This window comes from Coregonus clupeaformis, unplaced genomic scaffold (genome assembly GCF_020615455.1).
Source record: "Coregonus clupeaformis isolate EN_2021a unplaced genomic scaffold, ASM2061545v1 scaf1336, whole genome shotgun sequence".
In the NCBI taxonomy this organism is placed as follows: Eukaryota; Metazoa; Chordata; class Actinopteri; order Salmoniformes; family Salmonidae; genus Coregonus; species Coregonus clupeaformis.
Window position 1 is genome coordinate 138,783 of NW_025534790.1, and position 13,103 is coordinate 151,885.

The 13,103-nt window shown below is 44.0% G+C and overlaps 2 protein-coding genes across 3 annotated transcripts; one reads left to right on the plus strand and one right to left on the minus strand.

Moving 5' to 3' along the window:
• Positions 1-308: 308 nt before the first annotated feature.
• On the minus strand, positions 309-6,454 carry LOC121569012 (ADP-ribosylation factor-binding protein GGA1). The gene is made up of 17 exons (XM_041879593.2): positions 6,218-6,454; positions 5,694-5,778; positions 4,999-5,074; positions 4,764-4,862; positions 4,549-4,672; positions 4,330-4,430; positions 4,109-4,189; positions 3,629-3,766; positions 3,380-3,461; positions 3,137-3,250; positions 2,812-2,964; positions 2,639-2,712; positions 2,188-2,369; positions 1,712-1,917; positions 1,450-1,619; positions 1,256-1,366; positions 309-1,112 (listed from the first exon to the last, which is right to left on the minus strand). The coding sequence occupies exons 1-17, from the start codon at positions 6,282-6,284 to the stop codon at positions 1,002-1,004; spliced, it is 1,974 nt and encodes a 657-aa protein (XP_041735527.1). The 5' UTR covers positions 6,285-6,454; the 3' UTR covers positions 309-1,001.
• Positions 6,455-6,572: 118 nt separating this feature from the next.
• LOC121568650 (MICAL-like protein 1) lies at positions 6,573-11,503 on the plus strand. 2 transcript variants are annotated; one of them, XM_041879055.2, is made up of 7 exons: positions 6,573-7,154; positions 8,761-8,809; positions 8,949-9,090; positions 9,201-9,295; positions 9,468-9,592; positions 9,696-10,274; positions 10,366-11,503. In XM_041879055.2, exons 1-7 carry the CDS (start codon positions 7,012-7,014, stop codon positions 11,456-11,458), a joined length of 2,226 nt encoding a protein of 741 aa, XP_041734989.2. In that variant the 5' UTR covers positions 6,573-7,011; the 3' UTR covers positions 11,459-11,503. The 2 variants fall into 2 exon arrangements, with proteins under 2 accessions (XP_041734989.2, XP_045073994.1); XM_045218059.1 differs by having other exon boundaries at positions 9,696-10,445.
• The last annotated feature ends 1,600 nt before the right edge of the window (positions 11,504-13,103 follow it).

Sequence of the window (13,103 nt, forward strand, 5' to 3'; positions counted from 1 at the left end):
CTACTGCTTTTAAAACTACCATTGTGCGAATGAGCTTGGTTAAGATTGTCAGACTCCATCTTAATTAAGTTTAAACCCCAAGAAATTATATTACTCTTAAATATTTTCAATAAATGTTGTCTTTGCTCTTGGCAAATGTACATAAGAAGTTCCAACATTTACATAGTTGTATTGGAGATCCCTGGTGGAATGTGCTTGGGAGACTGGAGCCTTTGAGGAAGGAGTGATTCAGCAAGACCTTGACAGACTTCTTCCCGGAACAGGTAATCTATGAAGCTGCTAGGAGTAAAAGACTCTCATACCCAAACTCATATTTACATATGCAATGTCTGAAAAGCTTTATGGATCAAATGAGTAACAGGTGAAACCATCCAAATGGACATGACAGTGAAAACAAACCTTAAATAGGCACAAATGGCAGATTAAATAGGACTTCAGTGTTAGAATGAGTATCTAATTTTACATGACAAGGACATGAGGCAAATCATTCTCTGTGCAGAAGGAGAGGAAGAGTGCTCCTTCATTATCACAACCAAACCTGGGAGCATGGTGGGGAAAACACAGAACGTCAGCAGGGCATTCAACAGGACAGTCTACAGCTATATATATATATATATATATTTAAAAAAAGAGACTCAAAAGATAAAGATGAGCCTTCCCCAAAAGGTCCATTGCATGTCTCCCGGATCATGAAAGTAAACAAATAGGTTGTCTCTTTCCTTCATAGAATTTATACTAACTGTTAAAAACAAGACTTTGCTGTAACACATAGTACTATTGCACAGCAGACAGTGCATGTTTGAAAGCAGCCAAAGAAAGTTCTGTAAAGATGCACAGAGGACATTACTCCAAAGCATAAAGCATACAAACAGTTGAAATTGGCTAAGCAAGGTAATCAATAGAAATATAGAAGCATGTTTAAAAAAGCAAGGTTTATGCCGTGTCTGAGTGTGGGATGCAAAGGCTCATAGCAGAGCCAAATCTTCTCAATCTGTTGAATGTTAAAGATTGCCCCACGTGTCTGAAGGTGGAAACTGTTCTACAACTCCACTTTCATCATGGTCTTCCTCTCCTAGCGTGAAGGTTAGCCTGTATTGCAACTGCACCTTCTCCTGGAAAGAAGAGAATTCAGGGTTGAATAAGTGTTGCAAAAATCTATTTGGCTTTATGGTTTATAATTACAATAAATGTTAATGTTGGGGATGCCACAGGGGTATATAACAGGCTTTCAATTAGTGTCTATACAGTCTGGTACCTTGTGAGGGTTGGCCAGCAGCATTATCTGTGTGATGGCAGCAGGTGGGAGGATGGGATTGAAGGCTGGAAGCTCTGTTCCTGATGGGGGCTGTAGCTTCACTCTCATTGTCTACAACAGAGGACATGCTGTCAACCCTACACTGACAATGGAACGGAAGGTGAAAAGGCAGATTAAGAGAGAAGAGGTCTTACGTTAGGGACAGAGGACTGGAAGAGGATGTTGCTGACTGGAACCGGGGCGGAGGAGAGCATGGAGATGATCACCACCAGCACATCAGGAAGAGAGGGCGGAGAGTCACGTGCAAAGTGGAAGAGCACCCGCAAACTGTGGCCGTCAAACACCGTCAAAGGCAACAGGCTGCCTGGACACAACAGAGCAAGTTTTAAAAAACTGTTCAAATGTGATGGACTATTAGCATAGCAAGTAGATACTATAAATATTATAGATACTTACTGGGCTTAATGGACTCAAGCGGCACAAAAACATCTGTCAGGGTCATTTCTATAGGGGGAATGACTGTGTGAACCGGAGAGGTGTCCAACAACCTATCACCTAGGAGAGCCACCGGGTGCTCAGGGGAGAAGGCCGGGATAGGACTTGGATTAGCTCCAGATTTGTTCTGGAGATCTCGTAGAGTAGGTTTGAACGGTTGCTTGTCCCTGAAAATAGATATGGGTACTACATCAAAGGTTGAACAATGTTGCTGAGTGTCTGTCATGTTGTTACAACAAGTTGGCATGGTCAGCGCGTCATGATTCTTCATATATTGTTTAGCTTCTACAGCACTTGAAGTGACTTTTTAAATCGTAATGAATACAGTGGTCCATCAATACTGTACTAAGCAGCAACATAACTGGCAGACTAACACGGATAATTGACACAAACATCTCCTGTGGTGTAAAACCATCCCATGGTGAAGGGTTAGTTACCATTTGACCTGCAGGCCCTCTGGAGGTAGGGACTGCTGCAGCAGCGTCTTCCCCAGCAGATCCAACTCATCTAAGGCTGAACTTCCAGACGTGGCTCCAGTGGAAAGAGGCTGGATGTAGGGGGGCGGCTCTGGACTCAGTAATACACTGGGCGCTGCTGGGATATCAACACTGTCGGAAGACTGTTGCAAAAAAAAAAGCGACATTTTTTACATTTTAGTCATTTAGCAGATGCTCTTTTCCAGAGCGACTTACAGTTAGTGAGTGCATACATTTTCACCATGTGTAAGACAGAGACGTTACACTTGTTGTTTTTAGGTATAATCATGAACCTGCCCAAATAATGGCTATCAAGCTAAAAGGGACTCAATGGATTTGGTGTTAATTGTGAATATTATGCATAATCTCACATCATGTCTCCCTGTGTGAAGTGCTCAGTTCTCCCCCTCACCTGGAAAGAGTCCCAGGCGGTAGAGTCCTCAGGCTGGGAGGCCGGGTTGGAGGTGTGGGTCCCCTCACTCAAACCTTGGAAAGATGGGCACAACGTGACCCATAATTAACACACACAACATGGAAGTAGCAGAGGTCTTGGAAGACTTGATGTAATATGTTGTCTGCCCTTACCTAGTGACATTAGCTCATCGTCAAGGAGACCGATGCCCATCTCCTGAGAGGGAGCATTTAGGCTGTCTGTTGGAGTGGGGAATTCTGGGTAGGAATGATGTGACTGGGGCGACGTGTCCAATCCCGATAGATCAAGCAGCGCCGTACTACTTCCTGTAAGAGATAAGTGTACAGTGAGAGGAATTCTAGAATGAGCTCATCTTTGTAATCATTCTAGAATGAGCTCATCATGTAATCATATACTCTACTCCACTCCTACGAAGCACGTGTCAAGTGACCCTATCGTCCCTATGGATGTATGTCTCATTGACCCATTGCTGCTCACCTGTGAGCCTTTGTGTATTAGCTGAATTGTTCCCGTTCACCACCTCCCCCTTCACCTGCTGCCTGTACAGGTTGATGACCTGAGTCAGGCTGTCGTTGGCCTGGAGGATCTCCGCTGCCCACACACACACACAAGGAGAAACAATTGTTATATACTGTACATCGTCACCCACATATTCTTCTCTCTCTGTACCATACACTTATACACATTGAGTCCTACATTGAGGAGTGTCTGAAAACTCACCCAGAGCCTCATCATTGTCCTCCGTATCACTGGCCAGTCTGAACAATGTGGGTCTCATCTTCTCACAGCGCTGGTACAAGTCCTAAACACACAAATACACACTATCAAATGTCTGTATCTGCATGCAGTGCTTTGTATACATCATATATAGGTGATGCTGTTATGGCAGTGTGGGAGGTGTCTCTGTGGTTTGTCATAGCATGGTGTTGCTTGTGTATGGTGGCCCACTGGGTGTTCAGTGACACAGACCTGGATGAGCTCTGCATTGCTCTGTGGGTTGGTGGTCCTGTCATAGTCCTCCAGCAGCTGAGTCAGTAGGCTGACACTCTCGTTCACATCCTGGATGGCGTTCACACGCTTGGACACCTTCTCCGCCCGCTTCTGGTCCTGAGACACACACGGGTCAGGAAGAAGAAACCAGGGAGAAGAGGGGGGAAGAAAATGATCCTTTGTCCCTAAACTAAGGACAGAGTCATGAAAACACTGAATGATTCTGACAAGGAGTCAACCCCTCAGGGCAGAGAACCCACTTTCTCACTCAGTCCCCTTACACGACAGTATAGTACTAAAGCATTTGGCCATTCTCTTTCTCTCCCATACTAACACACAGACTAGATAATACAGTTCATACTGTGCGATGTGATGTGCATATCTGTATTACTGTAATGTAACAGCCTATATATCTATTTTATTCATACATTTACGTGAGCTTGAGAAAAGAGACTGTACCTCCTGCACCATTTCCTTGATCAGTTTGTTGGCTGCTTTCAGGTCCTCAGGGTGTGTGCTGTTCAACAGGCTAGCCAGTGTCTACCAAGACACCAAGGAGGAGGAAGAATTTAAAGTTAGGGATGGGGTGGTAAATGGAGTGGAGAATGCATGGTGAATCACATTTGTAATGCAAAATTTGAAAAAAATAGTTATGTTTATTTTGTTTAACAATGCATTACCTTTGACTTCTCCTCATCTTCAAATATGGCATTTTTTGGTCTGGGAGGTGGAAGCGGGAGGAGTTTGTCAGCTGGAAGAACTGGGTCCTGTTTGACAATGCCTGGTTAAAAAAAAAACATAAACCAAGGTAAACATAACATTGACAACTACCTAAACAACAACTGTGCGTCCATCACTATCATAAATACACTGCAGTCACTAAGTGTAGAACAGCTCACCCTGTTTTTTAAGCATCTGGTAGGCATCAGCGATCTTTGCATCGTCAGGCAGCCCCAGTGTCCAACTATAGATGAGCTCCAACACCTTCTTCTTCACTGGCTCTGGAGCCCGGGTGCCAAGGTACTGAGGGAGAGAGCAGGAGCATGCTGAGTGATAGAGCTTATCCAATCTTAACAGACTTGCTCAATGAAAGGTAGACAGAGCCAATCATTACCTTTGGAGAGACCACTTTGATGAGCTCGTTGAGAAAGCGAAACTTGCCCACCTCACTGTGGAACCTTTCCCCACAGCTCTTCATGCACGTCTCCAGCACCTGGTTGTACACACATCACAAGTGAGTCACACAATTCATTTCTTCAATATGAATGTAGGCACACACACTACACAGAAGGCTGTCAATTGTATTGGCTCTGATTCCCATTACAACACACTGCCATCACTCAACTCACCACGAGTGCCTGCATGGCCTCCCACTCCTGAGGTGACTGGATCTTGTGAGCCAGTAGCCTGGTGGCCAGCTGGGGTCTGAAATGGAACATAAAGAGTTTGATGGGAATGAAGTTGGCAGCAAATCTATCTACCATTGACTATTGTACAACATGCAATATTGCCTCTCCCTCTACTCTAGACAACACCATGTTTTTTAATTGAATGACACAGATGTCAGCACAGGGTCAGTGTCAGAAATCTTAAAGGTGCAATATGAAGAAATCGCACCGCCATTTCCTGGTTGCTAAAATTCTAATAGTTTACCTAATTTCAGTTTATGTGGTAAAACAAGCAATGTATAGTGTAGAGAATCATTGTACCATCTAAACCGCTGTGAAATATATTTTCAATAACTACAAATATTGTATTTTCAGCTGTATGAAGCTGGTGTACAAAACCAAAAGATGCAAAAATGAAACTTAAGAATGGGAAGCATAGAAACAGAGCACATAGAACAAATCTACCGCTTCTTAGACTTGCTTTCAATGAGAATGACAGATCTATAACTCACATTCCTGTGTGAATTTGGTTGGTAGCCCAAAAAGTTATATTGCAGCTTTAAGTAACAAGCATGTACTCAGTACAGCTACTCCTGAGAGGTGAAAACAATAGTGTTCAGACGTGTACATGTTATGAGACACTGACATTCACATACCCCTCCAAATCATTGTTGAGCTGGTCACAGAAGGCCTGGATGCTGTCCCAATGTGTATCTCTGTTTAGTGGGTTTGTGGCCTTGTCTGTAATGGGATAATTAAGGAAATTGGTCAAAGGGGAAGCAAAGGTTAATCAGAATATGTTTTCGATAGTCAGTGACACATATCCATGTTTAATTCTTCTTGCATTTGACAGCACACTGTCACGTCGCTAAACTTATAGTCACTGGCAGGATATGAATTCACAATAGGTGGCTTGCTGGTTCACGTATCTAGCAAGAGGTTGATGCATTCTCTCTAGTCTAGATGGTTCTGGGAATCTATCTGGCTAACTCGCTAGCTAGCCAAACAGCTAGCTTGCTAATTAGTTAGCGTGCTGTTTATGAGAGGTCTACAGTCCCTCCCAGATTGCACCTTGATTTTGCTTAAACTGTCATCTCGGTCGACTGCGAAACGGTTATTTTCCAAGAATGTATGCTCCAATAACTCTCTCTACAGCCTAAATAACTTTTAAAATACTTACTGATACGTGACTCCAAACTCTCCGTGTCAGGCGGCGCCGCCATCACTACGGGAATTCCCTTTACCATGAAAGAGTCTCGCGAGGAACAAATTTGAGAGCTCCCCTTTTCACCTCTTCAACAGTGATGGATGGATGTTGAACGCAATGACAGCTGGCACTGGCGCATAAGAATATATAACACATAAAAAGGTTATCATACTGAACCTTCTCGATCATACTGTAGTTGTTTATTGTCAACCTGTGCAAGCAGTTTCAGATTTCTACCTGTTTTCTCTACCCTCTAGTGGCACATAGTGTGTATATACAGTACAGTTACCGTGTGGTACAGTAACGGGTTTGTTTAGGTGTTTATTCTGTGTGGTCAACTCTTCGGGATAGTACATTATTTCGGAAAGCCACGAGCGCGAAACAAAGTAACACCTTTATGAAAATGTAACCCAAAAGGGATTCGAACGAAAACATACTTTAGTGAAGAGATTTATTGTTGTGGCAACATTGTACAGCAAATCAACCCGCGAAAGCGGACGTTGCTCGCTATTTTTTACTTCAAGGATCTACTTCGCTGAGATTAGAGAATTTGGGGGAACACATTGGAAGCAAGTTACAAGTGAAGTCACACAGGTTTTATCAGTAAAAATAATGTTGAACTTGTTTGACTTGGTCGACAAATATAGCCAACAAGCTAACGTAGCTAGTGGATGTGCTACATAGCATTGAAGATCCAGGATCTGACAGGTTGAGGTTGAAGTGGTTGTTGACTTTATCAATTTAAAATGGGAGGATGAAATTCTATCATGGGGTCATTGAAAGCTTTACAGGAATGGTGTCGCATAAAATGCGAAAATTACCCCAATGTGGAGATAAGGAACATGTCTTCTTCATTCAGAGATGGATTGGCGTTTTGTGCCATAATCCACAAACACCGACCTGATTTGATGTAAGTATATAAAATAAATTAGAATAGGAATGTGAGCTCTCCTGTGAGCTTCCCCATCCTCTCTACTACCGTGGGCCATCACTGGCACCCAGTCTCCCACACAATCCTACCCCTGTAGCTCTGCCCCAGTCAGTGTGTGTGTTGAATGTGAGTACATTGTTGACAGTAGGCCTAAGGACGCACAGTCAGACTCAGTTCCTGCCTGTCCTTAGGCTGATCCAGAACGGCTGGCAAGCTCTCTAATCTGTAGCTGTAGCAGGGACCTGAAGGCTGTCATAGTGGATTTGTCTGCCCTGACACACGGAACCACAGCATGGCCTAAGCTCCAAGTTAACTCTCCTTAATCTTCCTCTCTGTCTATCCTTTCCTCCCCCCTCCATTATTTAATGGAAACGTCTCTAATGTTAAACATGTAAAGTGTGGTGTACCGCAGGGCAGCTCTCTTGGCCCTCTACTTTTTTATTTTTTTATTTTTACTAATGACCATTAAACAAAGCCTGTGTGTCTATGTATGCAGATGATTGAACCATTCATGCGTCAGCAACCACAGCTAGTGAAATCACTGGAACCCTAAACAGAGATTTGCAGTCAGTTTTAGAATGGTTGACCAGTAATAAACGAGTCCTGAACATCTCTAAAACTAAGAGCATTGTATCTGGTACAAATCACTCCCTAAGTTCTAGACCTCAACTGAATCTGATAATCAATAATGTGGCTGTTGAGCAAGTTGAGGAGACTCAATTACTTGGTGTTACCTTGGATTGTAAACTGTCTTGGTCAAAACATATTTATTCAATGGTTGTGAAGATGGGGAGAGGTCTGTCCGTGATAAAGAGATGTTCTGCTTTTTTGACACCACACTCCACAAAGCAAGTCCTGCAGGCTCTAGTTTTAACTTATCTTGGATTATTGCCCAGTTATATGGTCAGGTCCTGCAAAGAAGGACCTACAAAAACTGCAGCTGGCCCAGAACAGAGCGGCACGTCTAGCTCTAAACTATAATCAGAGGACTAATATCAATACTATGCATGCCAGTCTCTCTTGGCTAAAAGAAGAGGAGAGACACTTCTTGTTTTTATAAGAAACATTAATGTGTTGAAAATTCCAAATTGTTTGCATAGTCGACATACACTCAGCACTGACACACACACTTACCCCACCAGACATGCCACCAGGGGTCTTTTCAAAGTCCCCAAATCCAGAACATATTCAAGAATATGTACAGTATTATATAGAGCCATGATTGCATGGAACTCCCTTCCATCACAGATTGTTCAAGTGAACAGCAAACCTGTTTAAAAAAATAAAATAAAGATAAAGCAACACCTCACGGCACAACGCCTCTCCTCTATTTCACTTAGATATTGTGTATGTATTGTTATGTAGGCTGTGTGATGTTTTACATTTATGTAGTTCTGTCCTTGAGCTGTTCTTGTCTATTAATGTTCTGTATTATGCTATCACAGCAGCTAATGGGGATCCTAATAAAATACCCAATCCCTCCCTCCTCTTCATTACATCCCAGTGTTGTTGGTCAAATTATTATTTAGGGGTCTGTGATGGCCCATCATTTGTATCACATAGTACTATTCTGCTTTTACTCCAGAGACTTCAACTCCCTCTCCAAACATAATGTTTATGAAAACAACCATCTGGTGAGTTTTACGTAATTATGTTTTCCCTGCATGCATGACTAACTGTCTCAACGCATGTTTATGTTCATACATTGCACTACATCTGTTTATATTGTCCTATCTGTCTGGCATTTAATTATTGCTCCCTGTCTCCTACCAGGCATTTGAGGTCGCACAGTCAAAGCTGGGCATCCCTGCATTGCTGAATGCTAAGGACATGGTGTCCACAGAGGTACCAGACCGGCTAAGCGTCATCACTTACCTCTCCCATTACTACCACTGCTTCAACAACAAGTCTCATGGTGTGTGGCTAATTGTGTCATAGTCAAATTGGGAAAACAGCACATGCTGGGTTGGTTCCTCCTGTTTGTCAAATGTGTGTATATTCAAAATGTGCATCTTTACTAAGCAGCCAGTCCAGCCAGTTTGAAGACGCCATGTGTCGCAGAGTGCTCCAGTCACTCCAAGACACAACCTGATTTTCGTGGAGGTTTGGAGCCATCTAAGGTAATGTAATAAAGTTGTTATGAAGCCATTTTTATTTGATTTATTTTGATTTATTATTACTTGATCTCAACTCTGTCCACAAAGTTATATATCTCAATCTCCTCTTTCTTCCCAAATTCTCACATTTCTTCTTCTTTACTGTTGCCTTTGGCTGACCTCCCCTGCTCAACAGTCAAGGACAGAGGAGCGATCCATCAGAGGCAGGCCATGCAGCATTTGTGCCTCCTGCACGAAGCATGTCCACCTGGTGCAGAGACATCTCACTGAGGGGAAACTCTACCACCGCAGCTGCTTCAGGTAACAGCACTGCTCAGAAGGCAACGCTTATCCTTATCTGCAGACAGTGAAATATAATCTGTGATTTGTGTCCCTCTCATGTCATCCTGTGTTTCTCTATCAGATGCAGTGTGTGCAGCAGCACTCTCTTACCAGGGTCTTACAAAGAGGGGAGTGAAGTTGGCTCCTTGGTCTGCACCCACCACTTGACAGCCAGTCAAAATGCCCGCTCCGACTACAGTAAACAAACTGGATCAACAGAGAATCTACACAAATTAGATGAGCATGAGGTGACACTATCTCAGGGTGGACTTACAGACAACCCCGATCTCCCTCATTTTATTGGAAAAACAGACTCAGGTGAGACAGTTATTTGTGGAAGAGGAGAGACAGAGACGGAGGGAGGTGAGAGAAAGACAAGGCAAGACACACTCAAGAAGCCAAGGCCACCCCGTCCTCCAAAGCCCATTGTAGAAGAGGGAATGCTTGAAGAAGCAGGGACACGGCCCATTCAGACAATAGAAACAAAGAGCCCAGATCCCTGTGGAAGCCCTGGACGGCCAGTACCTGCACCCAGACGAGTGTTAGACTCCACCCCTCCTCGTCCTGCACCCAGAACCCGTCCACCTAAAGCCTCTGTCCATCTCCCTCTCTCTGCAGGTTACCCAGTTGATAGTAAGATTTTACCCAATCCTTCTCGCAGGTGAGTTTGTTCATCAGACATAACACATTATGTAACTTTGATTAGAATTGTCCAATGAATGCTTATTTATTTCTTTAACTTTTGACATCAGGTTTGGCCAACCCAGTGGGCCCCGTAAACCCAAAGACCCACCGTGGCTGGAGCTTGTCCAGCCAGGTCCCTGGCCCAAGCTGCCCCCTGCCCCGCCCCCTAGTATGCCCAAGCCCCCACGCTCAGGCTCTATACCCTCCCTCAGAGGGAGTTGGTACAGAGCGAGAGAACCCCCTCCCAACCCCTTTGGGGAGTTTGAGGATGAGGAGGCTGATGATGATTACACAGGGGAAGAGGGCACAATGAGAGGTGCTGAAGGCCAAGCACAGCCCTCAATGGTAACCAGCCAGACATGGTGTGGTACCAGTCAGTTAGCTGAAGCAGCCAGCTCACATTGCCAAGCTAATTTAGAGGACACATCCAGAGAAGTTGACAAGTCTAATCTTGCTGGAGCAGATGGCACAGTAAATTTACCTGAAATTGCTAATGCACCAAAGGTAGACAGTTTAGCTGAAGCAGGATGCTCACGTCCTGTATCTAATTTAGCGGAAGAAGCTGGTTCAATTGGTATATCTGAGTCAGCTGATGTTGGTGGGATAGCTAACATGGCTGAAGCAGCTGGCGCACTTGATGTATGTAATTTAGCAGATGTTGGAGTTGGAGAATCAACCAACTTGTCCAAAGCAGCTAGTTCACTTGATGTATCTAATCTATCTGAAGTAGCCAGTTCACTTGGTGTATCTGATCTAGCTGGAGCTGGTGGGTTAGGAGGTTTAGTTGGAGCAGTTAGTGCACCGAACATATCTAATTTAACTGAAGAAGCTAGTTCATATGGTGTTTCTGAAGCTTCTGCCGATTCACTTAGTGTGTCTAATTTAGCTGGAGCTGATGGCATATGCAGTGTAACTGGAGCACCAAGTGCTCTTGGCAAATCAGATATAGCCCAGAGCCTCTCTTTGCCCAAGAGTGTGTCTGTGCCAGCAATCTCCACTAGTCTTAGTTCCGCCTGTACTCAAAGCCACCCCCCACCAACCTTGTCAACCAATGGAGCAGCAGCCAGTCCCTCCCTGCTCAGACCCCCATCGCTCCCTAGTGTGTCTGAAGTGAGTGACTGTGACCAGGTGCCCACCCCCTCTCACAGTAAGGTAAGGTAAAATGCTGCTCTTTAGTATCCACTGATATCTACAGTGGGGGAAAAAAGTATTTAGTCAGCCACCAATTGTGCAAGTTCTCCCACTTAAAAAGATGAGAGAGGCCTGTAATTTTCATCATAGGTACACGTCAACTATGACAGACAAATTTAGAATTTTTTTCTCCAGAAAATCACATTGTAGGATTTTTAATGAATTTATTTGCAAATTATGGTGGAAAATAAGTATTTGGTCACCTACAAACAAGCAAGATTTCTGGGTCTCACAGACCTGTAACTTCTTCTTTAAGAGGCTCCTCTGTCCTCCACTCGTTACCTGTATTAATGGCACCTGTTTGAACTTGTTATCAGTATAAAAGACACCTGTCCACAACCTCAAACAGTCACACTCCAAACTCCACTATGGCCAAGACCAAAGAGCTGTCAAAGGACACCAGAAACAAAATTGTAGACCTGCACCAGGCTGGGAAGACTGAATCTGCAATAGGTAAGCAGCTTGGTTTGAAGAAATCAACTGTGGGAGCAATTATTAGGAAATGGAAGACATACAAGACCACTGATAATCTCCCTCGATCTGGGGCTCCACGCAAGATCTCACCCCGTGGGGTCAAAATGATCACAAGAACGGTGAGCAAAAATCCCAGAACCACACGGGGGGACCTAGTGAATGACCTGCAGAGAGCTGGGACCAAAGTAACAAAGCCTACCATCAGTAACACACTACGCCACCAGGGACTCAAATCCTGCAGTGCCAGACGTGTCCCCCTGCTTAAGCCAGTACATGTCCAGGCCCGTCTGAAGTTTGCTAGAGTGCATTTGGATGATCCAGAAGATGATTGGGAGAATGTCATATGACCAAAATAGAACTTTTTGGTAAAAACTCAACTCGTCGTGTTTGGAGGACAAAGAATGCTGAGTTGCATCCAAAGAACACCATACCTACTGTGAAGCATGGGGGTGGAAACATCATGCTTTGGGGCTGTTTTTCTGCAAAGGGACCAGGACGACTGATCCGTGTAAAGGAAAGAATGAATGGGGCCATGTATCGTGAGATTTTGAGTGAAAACCTCCTTCCATCAGCAAGGGCATTGAAGATGAAACGTGGCTGGGTCTTTCAGCATGACAATGATCCCAAACACACCGCCCGGGCAACGAAGGAGTGGCTTCGTAAGAAGCATTTCAAGGTCCTGGAGTGGCCTAGCCAGTCTCCAGATCTCAACCCCATAGAAAATCTTTGGAGGGAGTTGTAAGTCCGTGTTGCCCAGCGACAGCCCCAAAACATCACTGCTCTAGAGGAGATCTGCATGGAGGAATGGGCCAAAATACCAGCAACAGTGTGTGAAAACCTTGTGAAGACTTACAGAAAACGTTTGACCTGTGTTATTGCCAACAAAGGGTATATAACAAAGTATTGAGAAACTTTTGTTATTGACCAAATACTTATTTTCCACCATAATTTGCAAATAAATTCATTAAAAATCCTACAATGTGATTTTCTGGATTTTTTTTCTTCTCATTTTGTCTGTCATAGTTGACGTGCACCTATGATATGAAAATTACAGGCCTCTCTCATCTTTTTAAGTGGGAGAACTTGCACAATTGGTGGCTGACTAAATACTTTTTTTCCCCACTGTATGTCACAGCTCATC

Bases quoted from the DNA above. Each gene is read 5' to 3' on its own strand.
- LOC121568650 (XM_041879055.2), top strand. From the start codon at position 7,012: ATGGGGTCATTGAAAGCTTTACAGGAATGGTGTCGCATAAAATGCGAA. The intron at 8,810-8,948 runs GTGAGTTTTACG...GTCTCCTACCAG, and splicing joins TTTATGAAAACAACCATCTG to GCATTTGAGGTCGCACAGTC. The intron at 10,275-10,365 runs GTGAGTTTGTTC...TTTTGACATCAG, and splicing joins TTACCCAATCCTTCTCGCAG to GTTTGGCCAACCCAGTGGGC.
- LOC121569012 (XM_041879593.2), bottom strand. From the start codon at position 6,284: ATGGTAAAGGGAATTCCCGTAGTGATGGCGGCGCCGCCTGACACGGAG. The intron at 5,779-6,217 runs GTAAGTATTTTA...ATCCCATTACAG, and splicing joins GAGTTTGGAGTCACGTATCA to ACAAGGCCACAAACCCACTA. The intron at 1,918-2,187 runs GTAACTAACCCT...ATCTATTTTCAG, and splicing joins GAGGGCCTGCAGGTCAAATG to GGACAAGCAACCGTTCAAAC.